General features: G+C 43.2%; 1 protein-coding gene across 3 annotated transcripts in view; it reads right to left on the minus strand.

Moving 5' to 3' along the window:
* The window catches only part of agrn (agrin), a 526525-nt gene that overhangs the window by 216752 nt on the left and 284609 nt on the right, over window positions 1–25164 (minus strand). For 2 of the 3 annotated variants that reach the window (XM_060852337.1, XM_060852336.1), the window contains exon 3: window positions 1379–1426. In XM_060852337.1, the coding sequence (XP_060708320.1) occupies window positions 1379–1426 (48 nt within the window). Of the gene's footprint in view, window positions 1–1378; window positions 1427–9169; window positions 10767–25164 lie in introns of those variants that run through there. The other variant, XM_060852339.1, reaches the window with a different exon arrangement.

Raw genomic sequence — 25164 nt, forward strand, 5'->3', positions numbered from 1 at the left:
AGATCAAACACTAGTCTTGCTGCTTGACGTGCATTACTTTTGATGGCTGAAGAAACTTCACTGTGTCAAAATATATTTATTGAAAATGATCCAGGACATGGGTTGGCTGACGGATTCCAAATATGGTCAAAACCCAGTTGCACGGAATTTATAAACAAAAACAGAATTTGCTGCTGAAATTTCAGCAGGACTGTTCTGTAGAAGGGTCACTGGACCTGAAATGGTATTCTGTTTTCTCTCCAGAGATGCTACTGGACCTGCTGAGCTTCTTCAGCAATTTCTGTTTTTATTTGCCTCAGATCTTCAACATTCGTTGTTCTTTGTCTCATTTTAGGATAGAATTTACATCCTGGCATTTTCTGCCTTTCCCTACTCTCCTCGAAAATCCACTGAATCCCTTCAGTGTGGAAACAGGCCATTCAGCCCAATGAGTCCACACTGACTCTCTGAAGAGCATCCCAACCCAGACTCATGCCCCCACCTTAACCCAACATTTCCCACGGCCAACCCTCCTAACCTAAACATCACTGGACACTATGGGCAATTTAACATGGCCAATCCATCCAACTTGCACATCTATGGCCCATACAGACACAAGGAGAATGTGCCAACTCCACACAGACAGTCGCCCAAGGCTGGAAATGAAGCTGGGTCCCTGGCGCAGTGAGATTGTTCCTGATGAAGGAGTGGTGCTCCGAAAGCTTGTACTTCCAAATAAACTGTTGGACGATAACCTGGTGTTGTGCGATTTTCAACTTTGCCCAGCCCAGTGCAACACCGGCACCTCCACATCATGGCTGTGAGGCAGCAGTGCTAACCACTGAGCCATTGTGTCACCCCTTAAAAGGAAATGAACTGTTTCGACATGTCTTTGGTCATACATTCCAAAGTCCCTCTGCCGTGGTTCAATGTCAAATGCAGTTAGATAGCACCTTGGGATGTTGCACTACATTAAAGATGTTACATAAATACAAGTTGCTTTTGAGTGCTAATGTTACCTGCATTACACAATGTCCAAACCAAACTTTACCCCCAATTCCTATGGACAGCACTGAATAGCAACTGTGACTTCTGTGTATCAAGGGCAGCGCTAATAGATCACAGATTATTTAAAATACAAGAGAGATTCAGATTTAACCTATTCCTGTAACTGAGTAATTCATCTTATTACAAGGAACTCCAGAGCTTTTCACAATGCTTTGAGGGCCACATTCTGTGAATCATTTCCATTCTTGCATGATTACAAGTTCACAGTTATTCTTAAAATTCAGGCAAACAAAGTTCAAACAGTGCATCTGAGCAAAACATTCATTTACATTTCTTTCACCTGCGGTTTGTAAAGTTGTTCCTTTGCATTTCAAATAAAGTGCTCACTTACCATCCTGTGATATTGCAGGGGCTGGAGTGAACTTAATCACAGGTCTATCTGGAAACAAAAAGAAAAACAGCAAGCCATTACAATCGAGTCAACATAACCAAAGAACTACAAGCCTCAACATGGGACTCACACTGCAGAGAGGACTCACATAGAAGAATTTTCAACACTTAGCCCAAAGCAAGACATTGATTTACATCATTCCCTGTGAATTTGTAGATCATTTTACGGTTCAGTGTGTTTCTCCAGTGTGTCTTTACAATGAACATCAGAAAGACCTTTGTGGAAGAACATTTATAGATGTAATGGATACTGTCAAACCAGTCATGTCACATAGTTCCTTTCTAATTTCTGGACGGATACTTCTTTAACAAAAAATCTCAACTACTAACATTCATTCTGAAAAGTGAACATTGAACTTCAAAATTATTTTTCGACAGCAAAACCAACTGGTGACCTAGAGCAACGGCAGTCAAACAATATCTTAGTCAAGTGGTTATGCTTCATCTTGGAGTCTAGACGGCAAACATTAGCAAGATAATTAAGGGAACTGCAGCCCGGGTTCATTGACCTTGTCTCAGCCACACACTTTCCAGCAGAGGTAGCTGACTAATGATCAGGAATGGGAATCACAGTTTTCTATCTCATCAAGCCCCTGAGAATAGTTATGTGGGCGAGCTGCAGTGGATCAATGAGAACCTTGGAGGCAGAAGGTTCTGGGCACTTGGTATCGTACCGGGTGAATGTTGTACCCTCATTCAGCAAGGCATTCAGCCCAGGGTCTGTCTTCCCTTTTATACAATTGTAAAACAAAAGACCCATGGAATGTCTCAAAACAGATCTGCATCATTTTTCCAGGGTCCAGGTCAACAGCATCTTTTAACAGATTATCTGGCCATTTCTCTTATTGCAGCTTGTGGAAACCTGACTGCAGTGATTTCCACATCACAATGACCATGCTTAACAACTGGCTGCAAATCACTCTAGGGGCACCCCAAATGGTGAGGGGCGCTCCAGAAATGTTGCATGTATATCCAAGCATGGGACACACTGGGAAAAGCATGGATTGGATTTAACAGAAGGTGACAGGGCCTGTCCTGTACCTGATCGGCTGACCTTGTCTCTGCTAGGGAAGGCAAGCAAACTGAATGCCACTCACGCATTTAACAGGTCAATGGTTGGGCCTTCCAGTGGGATCAAGGAGCCTAGGGTGGGGGCAAAGATCTTGCCCATTGAGAACTGCTGAGTGGCAACAAGTTGGCAGCTCTGGTAAGGTTAATACTGGCTTTCCTGCCCCTAACTGCAGGTGTTCCCATCTGCCAACTTCCCACCCAACTAAATCCCACACCCCCTGCCAAGCAATGGGATGGCAGTAAATTCCATTCCATGTGATGAGCCATGAGTAACCATCAGGCCATCTTCTGACACTGGCTGGTAACCACCAATTGGAGACTATTGCAAGTCCTGGGCATAGGAAGAGTTCCATGTTCAAACACGGCTTTACTCTTTTAGACTAAAAGTAAAGCTCTCTCTACAATATCCCCATCAAACATTCCCAGGACAAGGACAGCACAGGATTCGATACAGAGAGTAAAGCTCCCTCGACATGATCCCCAACAATCACTCCTAGGACAAGGACAGCATGCGGTTCAAGATAGAGCAAAGCTCCCTCAACACTATCCCCAACCAACAATCCCAGGGCAGGTAACAAACACTGCTCTGTATTGCATTATAGAACTCAGCTGGATTGCTACAATGGTCACAGTGGGAAAATCAGTCACTATTGCAGAGCACCCCAACCCAGCCTCCCCCTGTCATCCTTGCAAGCAATTCGAAAAGATCATATTGTAGAAGTGATGCCTATGTGGCTTAATAATCTGCCAACACTCACTACTTGGGCTCATGCGTGAAGAATTGCCACTTTGAGCATTGACACCAATGGAGCCATACTCAGCAAGATTCCATTTCTCTTTAAGGCAAAGATGTGAAGAAAAGAGTGGAGAAAAGAGATGAAAAACAAGGGAAAAGAGGGTGAAAAACAGAAAAGAAAATGTAACAAGGCATCATCAGCTCTTTCTCTTGTCTGTCTATCATCAAAGGGCAAGACCCGAAACCCAGTTTACTGAATGGTCACTCCTTATTTACATTTCTGATATAAATGAAGAGTATTTGAATCAAGCTCACTGAAAAGCTGAGGCAAATGCTTCCTGAAAGAAAATTCACATCACCATGGCAACTCATTAACATATGAAACAATTATAAATAATAAAACACAAGCTCAAATGATGGGAATATTCAGAAGCATATTTACTTTTGCTACTCCTATGGAAATAGGTCCCCAAACCATCTTATTCTTGACATCCTGTTTTGGAGGTTCTTACAGAAGATCTCAGAGGGGTTTTCATAATTTCCAATACTATCCCAATTAAATCAGAATTGCACTTATAACATCTCGAGACTGATGACCCATGGCAAGTGGGTGAATTCACACAGCTACATTAGAACAATCTCACTTCAAAAGCACCTCACTCACAGTAGAGGATGTGAAAGACACTATACAAATGCAAGTTGCTTGAAGGCACCTTTCCACTAACTGAATGTAGCTAATCAGAGACAATTCACACTGGTAGACCTATAAAGGTGTGAGCAGAGAGGCATTGCCATCAGGTGTTAGTCTTCATGTTCCATTGAAGTAAATGATCTGTCTTTCTCTCTTATAATTGGGTGTGTGTTACCCAACAGAGATCAATCGTGCTTGAAATGGCTAAAACAGAGAAAATGGTGCAATTCACATGGCAAATGCAAAAATATCATTTCACTCAGGGTCTGAGCAACCATCAATCTGGCTCAAACGCCAGACAAGAAAGGTTTAAACCTTGTTATTTTGCTCTGTGGGTCAGAAGGTGTTCGGTTCAAATCTAGGTTGACAGTTCAGCACATTACTGAGGGACTACTGTCACATTAGAGGTTCCATCTTTGGATTTGATAATAACGTGATGGGTCTAAAAGATCCTGTGCTAACATTTTGAAAAAGAGCAGGGAGGTCTACCCAGTCTCTTCACCAATATTCAACACACTCGATTCTTAACAAAAACATTTAAACAGATTATTTAGTCATATCGCATTGCTGTTTTTGGGAGCAAGCTGTGCATAAATTATTTATTACATTCTTATGTTAATACACTATCTTTACTTAAAAAGTATTTAATTGATTACAAAGTACTTCAGCACAAACTCTCTTTAATGTAAGGAGGTTATATAAATGCACATCTTTATTTATAATTGACCTTATTTCCGTTGTTAAGCAACATTAATCCATAGTTAGATAGAAAATGAATGGTTCTCAACAGGTATAAATGTGCCAACTACAATCTATTTAACACAGAACAATTAATACTGGTAGACAACTAGCGTTCATAGAAAGGGAATTAAGAAAATTAATCCAAACAGAGCATCAAGAGCAGGAATATTTCAACTGTTTGAGTATTAAATTCTTATATTCATCCAATATAGAGGTGATAAAGATAAAAAGGACCAACATTGTATCCTTGAACATAAGGAAGGTTAAAGGTTATGGGAAAAATATGACCTTTTATTCTATTTAATGACCCATTGCCTTTCTAATAGAATATCATTAAGCTGTGGCAGTTATACCACTCACCCAGATGGCTGATATAATAGATTTTATGTCAAAAATGTACCATGGGATTCTTTTTTTACATTTTGCATTCAATGATAGCAATAATGGCACTAACGATATAATTTTATCTCCATTTCATCATCATCTGGTGCTAACTAGTTATTATAAAGCATGAGCATACATTTGAGCCATAAATCACAGCTACATTCTTCTATTATTTCAGCATGAATTCCAAGAGATTGAAAAATGAGTGTGTGTGCATCCTAAAACACTGTGTCAGGGCATATACATGAAGTTCCTTGAAAATGCACACACCATTGAACTGGCCCCATTCATGTCATGTATACCATCTCACATCCTCACTTTATTCAACTGGGGCTGCTGTGGAGATGAGTAGTAGTAAGGTGAGCTTCAACTGTGATTATGGGATTATACAGAGAGCTGAGAGTGCCAACTGCACGAGGTACCATGCCATACAAACTCAGTGAGTGCTCAAATATCAAATGCTGGTCTCAGTGACATCACCACAAATGAGAATTCTACATGCACTAGCCTAAAGTCTTGATTATTTACCAATGGCTTGGATTTGAAGTGGGAATTGTACACCTCTTAAATGTGATATAGACGATAAAACTGCAATTAGTATCACTTCTCCAGACACTTTTTTCGGAAATCATGCTTGCTTAAATAGTGATGGGGAACAGATGAAACTGGCACAAGGTAACTAGCCTATCATAATGTAGGAAACGTGCCTGCCAATTTGTGTGTGATTAGATTCTATAAACGACAGTGAGACAAACAAGCAGCTACTAAGTGAGGTTAATTGAGGGGTAAATATTGCGCTTGACAGCAAGGAGAACTGTTTTCCTGATGAACGGCTTTTGCCCAAAATGTTGATTTTCCTGTTCCTCGGATGCTGCCTGACCTGCTGTGCTTTTCCAGCAGCACTCTAATCTTGGCAAGGAGAACTGCTCTTTTCAAAACAAAGCCTTCGGATCTTTCACGTCCACCTGACAGGGCTAATGGCACACCTCATTCAAAAGGTGACAGCTTTGACAATGCACAACCCTCCCTGCGCTGCATGGGAATGTCAACCTGAGGCTGAGGAGTGACCTTATAGAGGTTTATAAAGCCAGGAGGGCCATGGATAGGGTGGACAGCCAAGGTCTTTCTCCCTGGGGTTGGGGGAGTCCAGAACTAAAGGGCATAGTTTTAAGGTGAGAGGGGAAAGATTTAAAAGGGACCTAGGGGACAACGTTTTCACACAGAGGGTGGTGCGTGTATGGAAGCAGCTGCCAGACGAAATGGTGGAGATGAAAAAAACTGCAGATGCTGGAATCCAGGGTAGATAAGCAGGAGACTGGAAAAACACAACAAGCCAGGCAGCATCAGGAGGTGGAGAAGTCGATGTTTCAGGTGTAACCCTTCTTCAGGAGTGATGGAGGCTGGTACAATTATAACATTTAAAAGGTAGCTAAATGGATACATGAATAGGAAGGGTTTAGAGGGTTATAGACCCAAATGCTGGCAAATGGGACTAGATTAATTTAGGATATCTGGTCAGCATGAATTGGGCTGAAGTGTCTGTTTCCGTGCTGTACATCTCTATGACTCTATGCTTACTCAGGAGGTGCCAGTGCTATTGAGCTGAAGTCATAACCCTTTGAGCTCAGCTCAAAAACTCTCCATAGGGACATTGCCCAGCCTACCTCGACATCATCTCTTGCATCCTTTAGAAGTCTCACTCTGACCTTTTATGCATTCTCCCCCACACATCCACCACTGAACTATTGGACAGATGTCAAATAGCTTGGCTTAATTCTCCAGAGCCCCTTCCCTAACTCCTTTCAACGCCTTCCAATTTCCCATCACCCTGGGAAAAAAAAACTGAGCCAATCTTTTGGTTGCTTTTTTAATGCCTGCCTGGCTCACTATCCACTTATGTGTTATCTTATCATTTTCTTCCACTAGCCCTAAAGAGTTTCATACAGTGTAGACGGTGCAAATTGTTTAGTTCAGTTTCCTCACCATCCTGACCCCAACATCACCTCCCAACCAATTCTTTCACGTGTTCATCAGAATTCAGGTTTAAAACAGAAAAGACAAAACAAAGCACAAGTTCCTTGCAGTTGAACTTTTACAATGTGTCTTGGTGACAAAGCTTCATTTCAAATATACTGGGCTGGGGAAAACTGGTCGGGACTTTCTCTACAGTGGATTTTTCTTATTCTGGTTGATCCTGTCAGCTACAAGTGTAGTCCAAATGCTGCCTAACTGTTCAGAGGGAGGTGAAGACAAGATGGTAGTGGCTGAGAGTGCTCCAGGCAGTGCACCATCAACTCAACTTCACCAATACCACGGCCAAACTGATTTAATCCCAACACGGCAAACTGTCAGAAAATCAGGTTGGAAAGTTAAATCCTTAAGTGACCCAGTTGAAATAGTTCAGATCAAGTCTACTCCATAGTCAGAATATTGTGACTTTGAGTCACCAAATGCACAAATGCCCTGCCTGTTGATTTAGAGTGACGTTATAAAGCAATCATGAATAATAAAGTCACTCAAGACTTTGATAAATTCATCATCATACTGAATGAGAAAATGGACAAACTACTCTTTAATTAAATGACTTATTTTCACACCACAAGCATTTTTTAAAATCCTGTTCTCAGCTTCCTAACCCCTTCTCCAGAAGGATCTGACTCTCGTTGGGGTCCAGAAGTACTGGGCATCCTGTTGTATTTTCACTCCCTCCAAGTGGCCAAATATGCATTGGTATTGGCAGTAAAATGCAGCCAGCTACCCCACTAAAAAGCGCCTAACGAATCGTGTTCCTCACCCAGGGACTCAGAACTTTAAATTCCTGAATTGCAATTAAGATAACTGCTTCCCCTCCCTTCCTCTTCCAAAACCTCAATCTGGGAACAAGAATCCCGAGGCTAACTACAAGATCCATGAAACAACTGAGTCACCAGGACAACATAGCTCCAAGAAATGAAACACAAGTCACCAAATCCATCAAACTATTTTACTTTCATTTATTGCAGATTTGTCTTAAATCGTACCATATTGTATTCTATGCTTGTGAAGATGTTAATTAAAGCCTTTTAATAATCTCATCTTCAAAAGAATAACATTTACATATAGAGTGTCCTTTGGCTCTTATGATATTGCAATTATTCCTTTGAAGAATGCAGTGACAGATCTACATCAGAAAACTAGCGGAGACCTTTGAAGTAGTTGTTAAATGTTCCCATTTGGAATGGGTTCAGAGGGGAGAACTAAGCTCCTAAAAACTACTCTTTCATAAAGTCAGTTACAGGACTGCTGTTGATTGCCTTTACTTTTAATTAGTTTCTCACAATTCTCTACTAAAACCCCAAGTCACATACCAGCCCGTGACAAGATAGAAATGGACCTCTAACCACCTTGCCCAACCTCATCCTCTCCATAAAGCCTCTAATTAATGCTGCTCCTGGGTCCACAGAAATAAGATCAAGCAGTCACCCTGGGTGTAAATTGTAAATATAACTGCACCATGTTCTGTGGCATGGGAAGTCACCAACCTGGTCCATTACAGGCTTCTGCATCTCGTGCAGCTGCTGTGTCTGCACAGGGTGGCTTTTGGCGGGGGTGGGGTGCTGTGACATTTAATCATAGAATCTCACTGCACAGACGGAAATCCTTTAGCCTGCCACACCATACTGGCTGTTTGAACACCACTCAGTTTCACTCCCCTGCAATCTCTCCGGAGAAGAGACCCACCACCTACAAGTTCCTGTAGACCAGTTTCACTTTGCAAAAGGAGTTTTCTGAGCTATTGTCTCTGCAGTTCCATTGTTACTTATTTGCCGGTCTCCCTTTGGTTGGGGGGCGGATCTCCTTTCTTAACTGCTGTTCCTGCTGATAAACATATCCCAGTTGGTACATTACCAGCTAAAGTCTAAAGACTTAGACATGAAATAGCTATGCCACCTGCTTCAAAACCACAAGTACAACTGGAGAGAGACAGAGAGAGACAGAGATTAAAATGCAAACCCAAAATCAACTCAGTCACACATGAGCAACTTGACATAGGCTAAGACCAGGATGGCTGCTGAATTCTACGTTCAGCTGTGAAGCTTGCTTAGAAGGTTGGAAAGTAGGCAACGTACAATTATTGAGGAAGAGCAGGACAGCGAATCCCAGGGTCGAGGTAGCCAGCAGGATTAGGCAGATGTTGCAGGGAATCATGAAGTAGCGCACGACCAGGGAGACTTTGTGTTGGTACATCCTGCCCCGGTGTGCAGGGGCCGGGGGATAGCGGCCCCCAGTCATGCTGCACGCCGTTACCCTGGCAACCCAAGGCAAAGGAGATTCCAGGTCCCCCGGTCTTCAAGGCAAGGAACACAGCTTCTCAAATCAGCACTTTCACCCAACCTTCTCCCAATTCACTGGCATGGTGTTTAAGAAAGTAACTAACTGGCCAAAGCTGGTCAAACATCTTCTGCCTCCCTTCAGTTAGCAGAGTCCCTGAGATAATTGCTCCATGTCACACTAAGTCAGTCGCTGATAGACACCCCACAGGTAGATGTATATCATTCCTAGTCTTCAAGTGGCACATGTTGTGGAGAGGTCAGTTCTGTTACAGCATGACAATTGGTGAATGGGTCCACCCTAAGTTTGAAAGGGCTGCCAGACAGACAGCAAGCCGTTCATCCAAAAACTGCCACTGCCCCTTCAGAAATAAACGAGAAAAGGCACAACACAAACAGGAGGCTTGAGATACAATGGCTTCCTAGGGTCCGCTGACCATGTACCGGCAGAGAATGGTCTTCTTTTCGCCTCTATTTTCATTGACTCGTGAGCCAAGCTCAAGTCATTGTTTTTAAAGGGAAGACAGAACTGGGATCCTGCCGAACACCTTCACGTTCACTGTTCAAGCAAATCACGTAGCCCACACACCAATGAAGCTGTCCATGATTATCGTTCTGGGGAAAAATATTTGCAGCCCCTGGTTTATCCCCACTTCCCGACCCCGTCACAGCAGGCACCAATCTCCCCCGCGTTCTGTCACAAACCCGAGCCTCTGGTTTGCAGCATCAGCCTGGTCAGTCTCATGTACCTGCTCGTTCTACCTCGCCTTGAGTTTTTGTTTCGGAGAGAGGAGCTGGGAGTAAGTAGAAAGGTGCAATCTTTTTTTTAGCTCCCCAGGCTTACTGCATTGTTACTCCAGAGAGAAGATGGAAAAGATGGACAGTTCCATAGGAGACAAGTTTGGTGCTTTTAGAGAGAGAGATAAACACACACACACACACAATCCAGCTGGTATTTCCCCTCCTTCCCTGCTTATTCGTCAGAAGTGTCTCAGTCAGAGCTCATCCCTGGAATTTGCCTGCCTCGCTGGCTTGTCATTTTGCTGGTTTCAAGATTCCAAAGTGCTGAAATTTCACCAGTTGAAACTGGAAACGAGTCCTCGGTTGCGAGTGGCGGTGAAATTGGATCTGTCTCCGTGTGTCTTCCCCTCCGGGAGTGAAAGGATTTCTGCTTCCCCCCACCCACCCTCTCTCTCTCTCTCTCTCTCCACAATCTCAGCACAAGAGGCAGAAAAGTCGGCGGCTCGTTTTCCTCTCCACAAACAGGTACTGAAAGGCAAGCGAGTGCTGGCAACAGTAGAGACGCGAACAAAAGAGTTCTCTGCAAGCTTTGCTCTCGGACTCAACCCGCTCTCTCCCTCTCCCGCTCTGCTATCAGACAAAGAGGAGCTGTAGGGAATCCTGTCCTCTCCCTCCGCTGGGAGCGGAGTGTGTAAAAGGGAGAGAGAGAATTAATCCCGGGCAGCTTCACTCGCTGCTAAACTCAGTCTGCACCCCTCCCTTCCCCTCCCCTCCCCTCAGCAGCATCAACGCCTTCATCAACTGAAGACGCTGCTCTCACTGACAGACAGAAACTTCACATTTTAAAGGCTGGACGTGGAGATAAAAAAAATAAAAGGGGGGGGGTGTGACAGAATGAGAAAAAAAAACACCAAAGTGTAAAGCGAAGGGTGGAGTTGAGCACCAGCTGTTTGGTAGTTTTCCGACGGCTGTGCACTCTCACCCTGGCATGTTAATAATTTTTGCCCTTGTCCAACTGTAGGATGCAACCGAACTGAGGACAGGCAGACACAATGGAAAAGCCTTTTCACAGACGAACGGCTCTCCAATTCCCTGGGCACCCCCAGCAACCAGAAATGCTCCGAGCTACAGCGCACAAAGAAGTTATGGTTCAGCCTTAGACCGGCAGCTGTCTGTGCGTGTCTGGGATCATTTAACATCCAGAGAAATAAAACACAACATCCCTCAATTCTGACTCTGTGCAGTCAAGTGGGGCTAACTTAGAGGAATTGATCGCCTTGACTTAAAACTATGGCTCCTCTCCTAGAGTACAATAGTGTAGGATGCATGTTTTGCATAGTGCCTTGTTGGTTAAACATCTTCCTATTGAGTTGTTCCTCACACTGGAGGGGAGACAGCCCCCTATCTGTGAACTAGCAATGCAGTATCTCCGGGAGAGCAGCACATCAGGCACCGCCCGTGCTTTCAAAGTGCTGTCTTTTTAAATTTCCTGATGACACTCCGTCAGCCTCGACCAATCCCACGCCGCCCACTGTAATTTAGATGGATTTATTAGTGAGCTCACATTCTCACTGTTCTTACCCACCTGGGCGTTTCGCAGCCAGAATTAAGTTCTGAGGAGGAGCAAGTTCCTGTAGATGTTGGAGTCTGTACTAAAAAAAAACAAACAATGCTGGCGATCACAGCGGGACAGGCAGCATCCATGGAAAGGCAGCAGGTTAACGTTTCGAGACTACATGACTCTACTGTGGAGTGTGAAGTGTGGAAAGGGCAGCATTTGTGCTGTAGTTGGGAAGGTGAAGGGCTGGGGGAGAAAGGATGGAGACAGTGCAGATAAAGTGGTCCGAATGTAATGCTGCCCCCCCCCCTCCCCTTCACACTTCATGTCAGCTCTAATGAAGAGTCATCCAGATTCCAAAAGTTAGCTTGCTCTCTCCCCATGGATGCTGACTGACCCGCTGTGATTTCCAGCATCTTCTGTCTTCAGAATCACCAAGTTCTAACCTTGACTTGGTATCACCAGTGCAGCGCTAATATTACTGGCCTCTGCTGTCAGTGAGGACCCACACACCAGAACCATGGCTTGGAAGTAACCATACAAATGCAGTTCCCTGGCCCCTCAATCTATCACACAGTGTAAATTAGGCTAGTTTAGTACTGTCTGTCTAATTATGAGTAATCCCTACATCAGGAGCAACTTTTCAGATGTTAATGTCACTGGACTAGTCATCCAAAATGCCCAAGCTAATGTCTGGGACATGGATTCCAATTCCACCATAGCAGATGGTGAAATTTGAATCCAATAAAAATCTGGCTTAAAAAGTGAGTCCAATGGTGACCATGTAACTATTATCAATTGATGTAAACCCCATCTGTTTGAGCCAAGTCCTTTAGAGAGGGCAATCTGCCATCTTTACCTGGTCTGGCCATATATGACTAAGACCCACAACAATATAGCTGACTCTTAACTGCCCCACAGGCAACTAGATAAATGTTGGCTTAGACAGCGAGGCCCGCATTCTAAGAACAAATTTTTTTAAACCGCTTTACTAGCAATGTCAGATTAATGTATATCTACTGAGCTTTATAGCAACTGATTCCTGGCTAAGGATGCACCCATAATGAAACACCAGAGGGTCTTTTTTTCTTTAGCTGGACATTTGACTGAATCAATTCGCTTTTGTCACTCTGGCTTTACCATTTAAAAGAAAATAAAATCAAAAGATTTATGTTTCCCAGCAATGAATTGTGCCTATGGTTGGCATCTCAATTAACTGCTTTGTTTAGGGGTGCCACATTTGATATAGATAGCCACACACAAAAGTGACAGGAGTGTGTAAGCTGATCACTATCAGTCCAACAGAGAGACGGAGTTAACAGAAAATCATGGATTCAGCTTAGACATGTGGTGTACCTTAGAAGTGTTTTCATTTTTAGCGCAAACAAGGGTGAATCTTCAAGAGATTTAGTGGATATCATATTGTGGGCTTAACATTTCAGCAACTATCCTTGACTTCTGCTTGAAAACTGATTTCCTGCTCCCTGCAGAACCAAATTTGCTGGTACATTAACAGACAGTAATGACAGCAGCATAAGGTCACCAGAGATCATGCATTGGAAAGACTTGACTGAAGATGCAAAAACACCTACAGATCCACTTACGGCACCTGACCCTGGAGCAGAACTGAGTGCTCAGTGGGTGTCAATTTTCAAAAATGGGAAAAGCCCTCACAGCCTGCACAAAGTAACATAAGATTCTAAATGGCTGATCACTCCATCTGTTTAATGATTGGGCATCACTGCAGTTTGCCAGAGTGAACAACAACTGAAAGTACAACTGGGATTTCACAAGCTTAGATTCTGCCCTCCCAAAATGTCTCCCCATGGTCTTGCCGACCGAGTAAGCCCCATTAATTTAATGTCACAACTTATCACTGGAGGACAAAACAAAGAACTGCGGATGCTGAACATTTGAAACAAAAACAGAAATTGCTGGTGTAGCTGTCCTTCAATTCTGATGAAGAGTTGCCAGATTCAACATATTAACTCTGCTTCCCCCCCACAGATGCTGTCAGACCTGCTGAGCTTCTCCAGCAGTTTCTGCTTTTGCTGTTATCATTGAGGATATGAGAAAGCACATGAAGTTGCCTAAATCGCTCAAAAAGTGCAAATACAATTTATTTTTCACCAAAAAAATGGGTACTGAAATCTACCCTATGAATGAAAATGTTATGAGAATGGATCTTCGGATGACTATGGTATATGCTACGTTTAAACAAAAGGCTAGGAAATCCTCATTCTATCAGAAGCAAGTTACATGGAACATCAATGAGGCTCAGATTGATAAAGACTTGAAAATATCTGCAGCTAAACTGGTAGCACACATCTGAGTTAGAGGCTCTGGGGTCAAGTCCCACTCCTGTATCCTGATCTCCAGGCAGTTCAGTGCAGTCAGAAAGAGTGCTGAATTGTCAGAAGTGCTGTTTCTTGGATGAGGTTTTAATCTGAGACTGTGCTTTCCTATCCAAAGGTCCCATGGCACTATTTTAAGAACAGGGAATGTTGGCCAAATGTTTATCTCTCCATTCATTGCAGAGATAGTTCATTTGGTCTTTATGTCATTGCTTTTTGTTGGAGCGTTCCTGCATTACAAATGCTCTTAGAGAGTGCCAGCAGATGTTTCACAGGATAATGGCCTCCTTCTTTGCTGTAATTATCCTAATCCTACAGATTAGAGCACACAACTAAATTCCAAAAGTTCGTTACTGTCGGTGAGGTAGTGGGAGATGATGGAAGACACTATACAAATGTTAGTATTGAGTGTAGAATCCCTGCACTGTAAAAGCAGGCCATTCAGCCCATTGAGGTTACAGTAACTCTTCAAAGAGCATCCTACCCAAATCTGTCCCCCTACCCCCCCAATCCCTGTAACCCTGCATTTCCCATAGCTAATGCATGCCATTGGCAATTTTGCTAAATTGCACTTGGACTGTGAGAGGAAACTGGAACATCAGAAGAAACCCATGCAGACATGGGGAGAATGTGCAAACTCCACACAGACCAGTTGTCCCAAGGTGGAATTAAATGCAGGCCTCTAGCACTGAGAGGCCGCAGCACTAACCACTAAGCTACCTTGTCGCCCTTTCTCCACTTTTTAGCCTTGGGACCTGAGCTTAACTCTATCTCAGAGCTGTGGAATAAAGGACTCTCCTGTACACCACCTATTAGGCTCCAATGATAAATATGTATGGTTACTAAAATCTGCACTGTGAATGGAATTGTTATGAAAATGGATCTTAGGATGATTGTTGCCTAACATGATTAATACATTCTATCAGTGTCCAAAGTCAAGCAAATTTCCTTCCAACAACCTCACATCTGCAATGGTCACAAATCTCTAAAATTCACACAATAAAATCCTATCAGTATTCAAAAGGGAAGAACACATTCAGACAGGCGTCAAGGCCCTAAATTAAGATTTATGTTATCAATCCTAGACAAGAGGGCAATGTTTTCTCATTGCTGCTCAAAGAATAAACATGTCTACATGGTCCATAATCAGCTGACTGACGGTATGACTGTAGCTGACTCGTATCCCCTGGAGAGTTCCCCACACCACTACTTTGCAAATGACCAGCCTCAACAGTCATCAAAGGAAGGGTCCAAGGTACATCCCTCCATCACTCCAAAACGCCTTACAACCTCTATATAGACAATACTTACCATTGCATTTATACCAACTCCTTGGCAATATCAAGGTATCACACTGGAGAATATATAGGTCTACCCAACAGTTGTGCTACCGAACAATTACCTTTTGGATTGTATGTACCTCTCAAGGCTTCTTTCACTTCTGTACAAAATAAATTGTTCGTGTTAATAAAATCACTGTTTGCTTGATCTAATGGTGACTGAGACTGTGAAATCAAACAGAGAAAGCAGTCCTGACAATCAGCAGGCATGAGGGAACCAGTAACCCAGTATGAGATGCTCAAGTAGGGGATGAGGTTTTGGTATCTGGTTCAGGATTACCCATCTGTGCAATGTCACAGGGGATGCAATAGTTAAAGGCAAATCATTTCCAAGCTAAAAGATATTATACAAATGTTACTTTCAGTCAGTAATGCAGGCATCACTGTTGCAGCCAGGAAGAGAGACAGAACCACTACTGGCTTCTCCAAAACCAGCTGCAGGTCAATCTGTAAATTACTGACAGGAGGCCATTGAAGAGGTGGGAAGTCATTTGGTTGATTTTATTCCTCGCTGACAAAGGAATGGGTTTCTACTCAACGTTATCAAACTAACTCAGCTGAATCTGCTGGTGACAGGCTGAACTGCCAGTCAAACTCATTGCTTAGAATAGAAGGCAAACATTCTTTTATGCTGTAACCATCCTCTGATTTTATGTACTTTCCAATGGCTTAACCATTGTACTGCCGAGAGGTACATCGAGATCTTGCATTTTCAGTGTTCTTCTCATGATATTTCCAAAGGGCATCCTGACAGGAGATGTGATGACCTCATGGCATTATCACTGATCTTTTATTCCAGAGACTCAACAATGTTCTGGGGACCTGGGTTCAAATCCTACTATGGTAGAGAGTGGAAATTAAATTCAATAAAAGTTACGAGATTATTGTTGAGGGGAGAAACTTCTCAATTCCACTAACAATGGTAGGAAACTACCATCCTTACTTGGTCTGCTCCATCTGTGACTCCAGACCCACAGCAATATGGTTGACTCTTAGCTGCCCACCTGGCATTGGTAACCAATGCTGGCCCAGCCAGTGATGCCCTCAACATGTGAATTAATTTTTAATAAAACCCTTTACAGCAAACTAAGTATATTTGAAATATGTTCACTGTTACAATGAGGTAATCTGAACAATTCAGACTACAAACCACAATGAGGTAAATGACCAGGTAATCTGCGTTAATTTTAGGTGCTAAATGAGAGTGAAATACTAGTCAGTACACTAGTTATTTATTAACCAGGAGGGAAGGGAACTTCATGGTTACATGAAAGAAAAAAGAGAGGTTGCCCATCTAGGTCTGCACACCTCCATCAGTGTAGTGCTTTCACAGAAACACATTGGAATGTCAGTCTGAGATACATTGTCAAATTTCCAGAGTGGGCCCAAACCTTCTGCCTCAGAGGCAAGAATACTACCACTGAGCAAATGGCAGCTATTACAAAGGAATCACACCAAGTGTTTTCTGGGTGTAGTTCACTGATTGCACACTTCCACTTATCATCATTAGAACATAAAACATGGGAACATGTTTAAGGGATTTGGAATATAGATAGAGATCACAAAGTTGATGTACTAAACAAAAATGTTGCAAGGAACTAAGAGTCAAATTATAAATTGACTCTGGTAATCTTATGGAATACATTTTGATGCTACAATATTTTAAAACATTTTAAAAATACAACTTTCCAGAACCTTTGTTAACCCAGTGCCTAAGTAATGTATTGTTAACATATGAATACCTATTTAAATAATGGCATAGAGTTTCAGTACTTCTTTGTCAAAGCGATACTCAGTTCCCTATCTGTTATCTGTTTCAGCCACTTCTCTCAAAGTGGCACATCCATTGAGTACAGTAGCAGCTGATCTTTTGTTAATTTAAAGTCTCCAGGCTTTTTATTTACAAAGATTCATATATTTAACTGAGGAAAACTACATAAGAAGGCTTGACACTGTGATCCTATTACCAGATCCCATCCCAAACTACAAAGAGAATTGCACACAGTCTCACAGCAGGTGGTTTCGGACAGCAAATATTGGAAACCAATTTCAAACTTTACACTTGAAAATGTCTCAAAACCAGTACTGAATTGCAATTCATATTTTTTTTTGCCTCATTTTCCGGTTTTGAGTTTTAGTCGCTTGAACTCTGGGATGGCTGACTGCAATTAAGATAATTACTCGCGATTCACGGTTGCCCACAATAAGGGAATGCTTTCCCTGCTGACTCAATGGGCTGAATGGCCTCTTTCTGCGCTGTAGGGATTCTATAACTGAGTCTGATTAGTAATGCTTACTCAATCAATGTGTGATGCAGGTCAACCCTCTTAGTCTGCAGTGCTTTTGGTAAAATTGAACTAGAAATATGGCTGTTTCCAGACGCAAATAACGTTATTGGAGACAGTCCAGTAACGGTTCACTAGATTGGTTCCTGTGATGAGAGTCAGAGTCAACTGGGTCTTTACTCTCCAGAGTTTACAAGAATGAGAGGTGATCCCATTAAAATGTACAGGATTCTGAAGGAGGTGGACAGAATAGGCACCAAGAGGTTACTCCACAAGCTGGAGAGTCTAGAACATGGAGCTGGGATGAAAAGAAATCTCTTCACTCAAAGGTTTATAACCTTTGGAATGCTCTACCTAGAGTGTTGTAGATGCAGCACTGCTGAATATATTTAAGGCTGGGGTATGCATTTGTTTGGGAAATTAAGGGAGCAGGTGGGAAAGTGGAGCTGAGGCCGAAGATTCACTGCGATTGTATTGAAAAGGGTAGCTGACAAGATATCCTGTCGCATGTATTCCTGTTTCTTATATACCTTCCAGAGTCTCACCCAAGTTTCAAGACAGTGAATGTGTGTAGCTTGTTCTACTATGGAACAATGGACAATCAAAGCCAGGAAACCATCCCTGTGCCTACACACATCAGGATATCAATCCAATCCGATCTTTGCCCTCCCTAGCTCAAGGGTATTGAAGCCAGTTCCAGCATTCATATGCAGGCTGAGAATAACATTGCACTTCTGGCCTGTGCAACTCAGTGACCAGTGAATTGACCTCCTGCATTAATGTTGAAGAATCAGGATGCATAAGCATTGCTCCTCATTACACCTACTACAGTGCACACATTTTATTAAGGTAATAAGTGCACACTGCACTGTGCAGCAACGTGCATGAATATAAATGCCACTTTTCAGTCACAGTCTGCAAGTAAAACTAGACCCATGGTAACTAATTTGTGATCGACACTGGCTACAAAATTAAACTATTGCTTCTTGGATTACAGTGCCATTAGCCCTTCCCATGAGTAGTGCGAGTGTATGACACTGATGGGCTGCAGTATACACTGTCTGTTGTATAACAGCGATAAGCCAGGAGTGTACAATAGCATCCCCTTGTGATCTGATCTAGGTAGTCAGTCTTTTGCAAGAAGGCTTTAAAATTCAGTCTAAAAAAAGTACTTGCCACAGGAAGGTCAACCAGGAACATTTAATCCAATTTATTTCACAGCACGATGAACATGCAGAGCAATGGTTACGATGGAAATAAATTAATCCCATCAATGCAACTCATCTCAATAATAGAAAAATAATGAATTACCTGCCTCAGGAGTGGGTCAAAACTACTCAAGAATCTTGAAAAGAATTCCTCACCTCTGTTTGCCTTCTGAATATAACCAAAGCTTATCCTCTCAGCTTCAGTTTAAAAACCTAACTGACTGCATTTTTTTCTGGACCTGACTATTTGCTGTGCCTTCATCTCTAACAGTATCTTCTGGAGGTGGAAGGGAGCAGAGACTGCTCAACATGCTGGGAACAAGGTGCTTATCAATAGGCAAGGCAGACCAATGTATTGGTTCTCCTTTTAATCTTCAGGGACGACAACCCTCCTTAATATATTAACAACCTTTCACTCACATGTTGTTTTTTAAGAAACATCAGCGTGTACATCCTGCTTCAAAGCCCCAACATTTCTTCCCTTATCATAGAATCCTTACAGTGTGGAAGCAGGCTATTCAGCCTGTAAAGTCCACACTGACCCTCAGCAGAGCAGCCCACCCACATTTACCCTTGTCTCTGTAATCCTGCATTTCCCATGGTTAATCCATTCAGCCTGCACATCCCCGGACACTATGGGCAACCTAGGATGGCCAATCCACCTAACCTGTACATCCTCTGATTGTGGAGGGGAAACCGGAGCACCCAGAGGGAACCCACGCAGACACGGGGAAAACATGCAATACTTCACACAGTTGCCCAAGGCTGGAATCGAACCCAGGTCCTTAGTGTGGTGAGGCAGCAGTGCTAACCACTGAGCAACTGCAGTTGAAAAATGTCCTAAGGTAGTGCCACAATAGTTCTATAATATCTGTCACATTTTAACCAAGGGCTGCTGGTGGCATTACATTTGCCCCTTGAGTGTGACAGCTATGGTGTAGCATCCAGGAGGTAAACAGGAATTGAAGGGGTTGAAGGAACAGAAAATATATGAACTCATGGTTTCTGCAAATTTATTAACCCTTTGCAACAATATAGTGCATTGCAGATACGGGCTGAAAGGATTCAGCTAAAGGATTGCTGCTGGTAAAGGTGACAGTCAAAACTAAAATTCAACATCCAGTGAGTTAGAGGGTTCTGTACTCTGTGCAATGCAGCAGCAAACCGCTTTGAAAAAGCAACTGGGAGTCCTCTGGGAATTACGAAGCGCTGTGTATGTCACACTGAAATGCATCATTGAGCCACAGTTAATGTGCTCCTTAATGATTGATTTTCTGTTTGAACACTGTGCTCTTGGCTGTAGTGTACTGCAGACGCAGAACACAAACTCCACATACAAGATGATTGTTTTTTAGGATTAAGCAGTAAATTCCCTGAAGGTTCTAAATTTTGGCCAAAGGGATGTGAAAAACTAATTGAAACTTGCGCTGGACAGGACAACAGGCAGAGTGGAAGTGAGGCAGGCTAGTTTTAATATCTGCGATTAAGAGGAATGTGATTTGCAGGTGATTTTATTGTTATGAAACAGTGAATTGTTACAGTTGGAAATACATGCCTGAATAGGTGGTCAGGTTTCAATAGTGATTTTCAAAAGGGAAATCAGATAAATACCTGAAATCGAGAAAATCACAGGATTGTGGGGATAGAGAGAATGCATGAGAAAAATTGACTGGGCCTTCCAATGAACCAGCACAGACAAAGCGGGCTGAATAGCCTCCTCCTATACTATTAGATTCTATGACTTAATGATGCAGAATGAGAGGCCTTCATGGTTCCATGGCAAGTCCGCACTGACTTAAGTTAATAATGCAGCTTTCCATCTCAATCATCTCACCACCTTCAGGGTCTTCCATACCTCTGTGCAGAGCAGACTTGTTGCTGAGCTTAAAAGCTGTGGGATCTAAATTATCACTTCAGTGCAAAATTCTAATTTAACACACCATTGCTGTGAAGAGGGAATGCCACATTCTCAACAGCACTGTTGTCCACGTGAGGTAGGGTGGCACTGTGGCTCAGTGGTTAGCACTGCTGCCTCATAACACCAGGGACCTGGGTTTGATTCCACCCTCAGCAACTGGGGCTTGTACATTGCCCCAGAGTCTGTGTGGGCTTCCTCCCACAGTCCAAAGATGTGCAGCTTAGGTGGATTGACCATGCTAAATTACCTGTAGTACCCAGGGATGTGCAGATTAGGTGTATTGACCATGCTAAGTTACCTGTAGTACCCAGGGATGTGCAGGTTAGGTGGATTGACCATGCTAAGTTACCTGTAGTACCCAGGAATGTGCAGGTTAGGTGGATTGACCATGCTAAATTAACTGTAGTACCCAGGAATGTGCAGGTTGGTGGATTGACCATGCTAAATTACCTGTAGTACCCAGGGATGTGCAGGTTAGGTGGATTGACCATGCTAAGTTACCTGTAGTACCCAGGGATGTGCAGGTTAGGTGTATTGACCATGCTAAATTACCTGTAGTACCCAGGGATGTGCAGGTTAGGTGGATTGGTTGTGCTAATTTGTCCATGTCTAGGGATATGCAGGATAGGTGGGTTAGCTATGGGAAATTCAGGGATTGGGTGGGATGCTCTTGGGAGTTTGGTATGGGATGAATGGCCTACTTCCATTTTAGGGACTCTATGTTAAATTGAGGTCCTGGCTGCCCTCTTAGATGGATGCAGTAGATCCCAAGGTGCTATTTTAAGAGGAACAAGGGAACTTTCCCCAACACCCTACAGATTAGCCAACAGGCTTCCTATATTACAAAGGTAGCTACGCTTCAAAAATAATTCATTGGCTGCAAAGTGCTTTGGGACAACCAGTGAGCATGAGAGATGCTATCTAAAGTCACCGTGGGGTGTAGGAGTCCAGAACTAGATGCATAGGTTGAGTGTGTGAGGGGAAAGATTTAAAAGGGATCTAAGGGGCAACTTTTTCATGCAGAGGGTGATGCATACTGTATACGGAATGAGTTGCCAGAGGAAGTGGTAGAGGGTGGTACAATTACAATATTTAAAAGGTATCTGGATGGGCCAAGTGCTGGCAAATGGGAGTAGATTAGGTTAGGATATCTGGTTAGCATGGATGAGTTGGACTGAAGAGTCTGTTTCTATGCTATTCAAGTCTGTGACTCTACAACTCAAGGACATTTGGTCACATTGCATCCACTGCCCCTCATGGCTGAAAGCAGCACTGCAGCTTGGCCCAAATATTGGTTCTGACTGAATCACAGAAGCACAGTAATCAGAGATACTGGAGGGATTTCTTAGAATCTTATAATCATTACAGTGTGAAAACACACCCTTTGGTCCAAACATTCCACACTGACCCACCCAAGAGTATCCCACTCAACCCCATTATCCTACATTGATCCCTAACTAATGCGCCTAACCTACACATCCCTGAACACTACAGGCAATTTAACATGGCCAAGTCACCTAACCTGCACATCTTTTGATTGTGGGTAGAAACCAGAGCATCTGGAGGAAACCCACACAGACAAGGGGAGAACGTGCTTGCATGGGACAACCAACCAAAATAAGCACACAGCAAGAGGCCAAACAATCAGGGACAAAGAGTCTAAGGTCAAGGGCTGTTCTCAATCAAAACGGAGGGGGAGTTGGTTATTTTCCCTTTTAATCAAACACTGAGACCATATAGCCGTTGATTATTTGAACTGATCACCTGTGTGTCGCAAACCTCAAGTTAATGCATTTTGCCGGAGAAATTGCCCAGCTTTGATGGGGAAACAGTTGCTGCAATATCAGTCATGAGCTCTGTTTGCCCGAGTCCACAAAGACTCTTTTTAAATAGACTCTGTGGACTGTTTGCTGTTGTGTGTTGTACACATGAGGCCTATTCGCTGGACAGAGGACTGCGTTTGGTGTAAAATAAACCGTTTACTGTGGAGAAAGCTTCAAGTGCTGACTCAATCCGAACACATTGGCAAAACAATGGTGAAGATTACTGCCTCCATTTAAGTGGTCTTCATTATACTGAGCCCAATGGAAGAGGAAGGTCAAGACTTAACAGCATACAGCCGTGCAAGGTAATGGTCAAGGTTCTCTTTCATTTTCCAAAAATCATTTGTGAGATAAGGGCATCACTGGCTGGCCAGCATTCACTGCCCACCCCTAGGTGTCCTTGAAGCTACCTTCTTGAACTGCTACAGTCCATGTGCTATAGGTAGACCCACAATGCTGTTCAGGAGGGAATTGCATGTTTTTGACCCACCAACAGTAAAGGAACAGTGATATATTTCCAATCAGGAGGGGAGCTTGCAAGGCGTAATGTACCCATGCATCAACTGCCTTTGTCCTTCAGATGGTAATGGTTGTAGGTTTGGAAGGTCCAGGTTTAGCACAGACTGATGCTTCATTTGCTCGCTGGGCATATTACAAACACTGCACAGTCAAGCAACCATCCTTTTTTATTGCTGGCTGAACTGCAACATCCCGAACCAGAAGTCAATGCCATGATCAGTGTACACGGTACTGCTGCTACATGATCAGTGTACACGGTACTGCTGCTACATGATCAGTGTACACGGTACTGCTGCTACATGACCAGTGTACATAGTAATGCTGGTACATGGTCAGTGTACACGGTACTGCTGCTACATGATCAGTGTACACGGTACTACTGCTACATGATCAGTGTACACGATACTACTGCTACATGATCAGTGTACACGATACTGCTGCTACATGATCAGTGTACACGATACTGCTGCTACATGATCAGTGTACACAGTAATGCTGGTACATGGTCAGTGTACACGGTACTGCTGCTACATGATCAGTGTACACAGTAATGCTGGTACATGGTCAGTGTACACAGTAATGCTGGTACATGATCAGTGTACACGATACTGCTGCTACATGATCAGGGTACACAGTAATGCTGGTACATGGTCAGTGTACACGGTACTGCTGGTACATGGTCAGTGTACACGGTACTGCTGGTACATGGTCAGTGTACATGATACTGCTGCTACATGGTCAGTGTACATGGTACTGCTGTGCACCTGCTTAGCTTAGAGGGATCATTGCAGAGTCATATAGACCCCATTTCACTGAAACAAACAGTGTCACAGGACTGGTCATTAAAACCATGACCCAATTTTCTTTTTATCCACCCGCGGGACGTGGGCATCACTGGCTGGCCAGTATTTTATCGAGGGATGGACAACTATTCTCATGCCCATATTCTTTCCCAATTATATATAAAGAGTTATAGAAACAGAGCCTTCAGTCCAACCAGTCCCCTCCAAACACATTCCCAAACTCAACTAGTCCCACCTGCCTGTGTTTGGTCCCTATCCCTCCAATCCTTTCATATTCATGTTGTTTAACCGTTGTAACTGTACCTATATCCACCACATCTTCTGGAAGCGCACACTGTGTAAAAATGCCTCTCATGCCCTTTTTAAAACTTTCTCCTCTCACCTTAAAAATATGCCCCTTAGTTTTGAACTCTCCCCATCTTAGGGAAGAGAACTTTGTTATTCACTTTATCTGTGTCCCTCAAAATTGTATAAACCTTTACAAGGTCACTCCTCAACCATCTATGCTCCTATTAAAAAAATCCCATAAAAAGAAAAGGTTTGAGGAGAAATGGGCCAGGCACAGGCAGGTGAGAATAGTTTAGTTTGTGGTTGTGGTGGGCATGGATTGGTTGGACCAAAGGGTTTATTTCCATGCTGTATTACTCTGTCCAGCCTATTTTTATAACTCACAAGTAAACCTAGTTCCACCACCCTTTCACATGGTAAAACATAGCAACACCTGGTGTTAAAAGAAATTCATAATTTTAGTTGAGTGTTTTAAATCTGTGATCTCTGATAACTAATCCTTCTGACCTTGTTAAAACCAGTTCTGAATTTGAAACACGTCTATTTGTGGGTGGCATGGTGGCACAGTGGTTAGCACTGCTGCCTCACAGCACCTGAGACCCGGGTTCATTTCCCGACTCAGGCGACTGACTGTGTGGTTTGCACTTTCTCCCCGTGTCTGCGTGGGTTTCCTCCGGGTGCTCCGGTTTCCTCCCACAGTCCAAAGATGTGCGGGTCAGGTGAATTGGCCATGCTAAATTGCCCGTAGTGTTAGGTAAGGGGTAAATGTAGGGGTATGGGTGGGTTGCGCTTCGGCGGGTCGGTGTGGACTTGTTGGGCCGAAGGGCCTGTTTCCACACTGTAAGTAATCTAATCTAATCTATTAAATTCACACTCAAACTTTTCAGCGGGGGGCACCAACTCCAACTTTTCTTATCAAGACTTTTTGATATAAAACTGAAAAATAGTCCAAAAGCA

This window comes from Hemiscyllium ocellatum, chromosome 37, assembly GCF_020745735.1.
Source record: "Hemiscyllium ocellatum isolate sHemOce1 chromosome 37, sHemOce1.pat.X.cur, whole genome shotgun sequence".
Lineage (NCBI taxonomy): Eukaryota > Metazoa > Chordata > Chondrichthyes > Orectolobiformes > Hemiscylliidae > Hemiscyllium > Hemiscyllium ocellatum.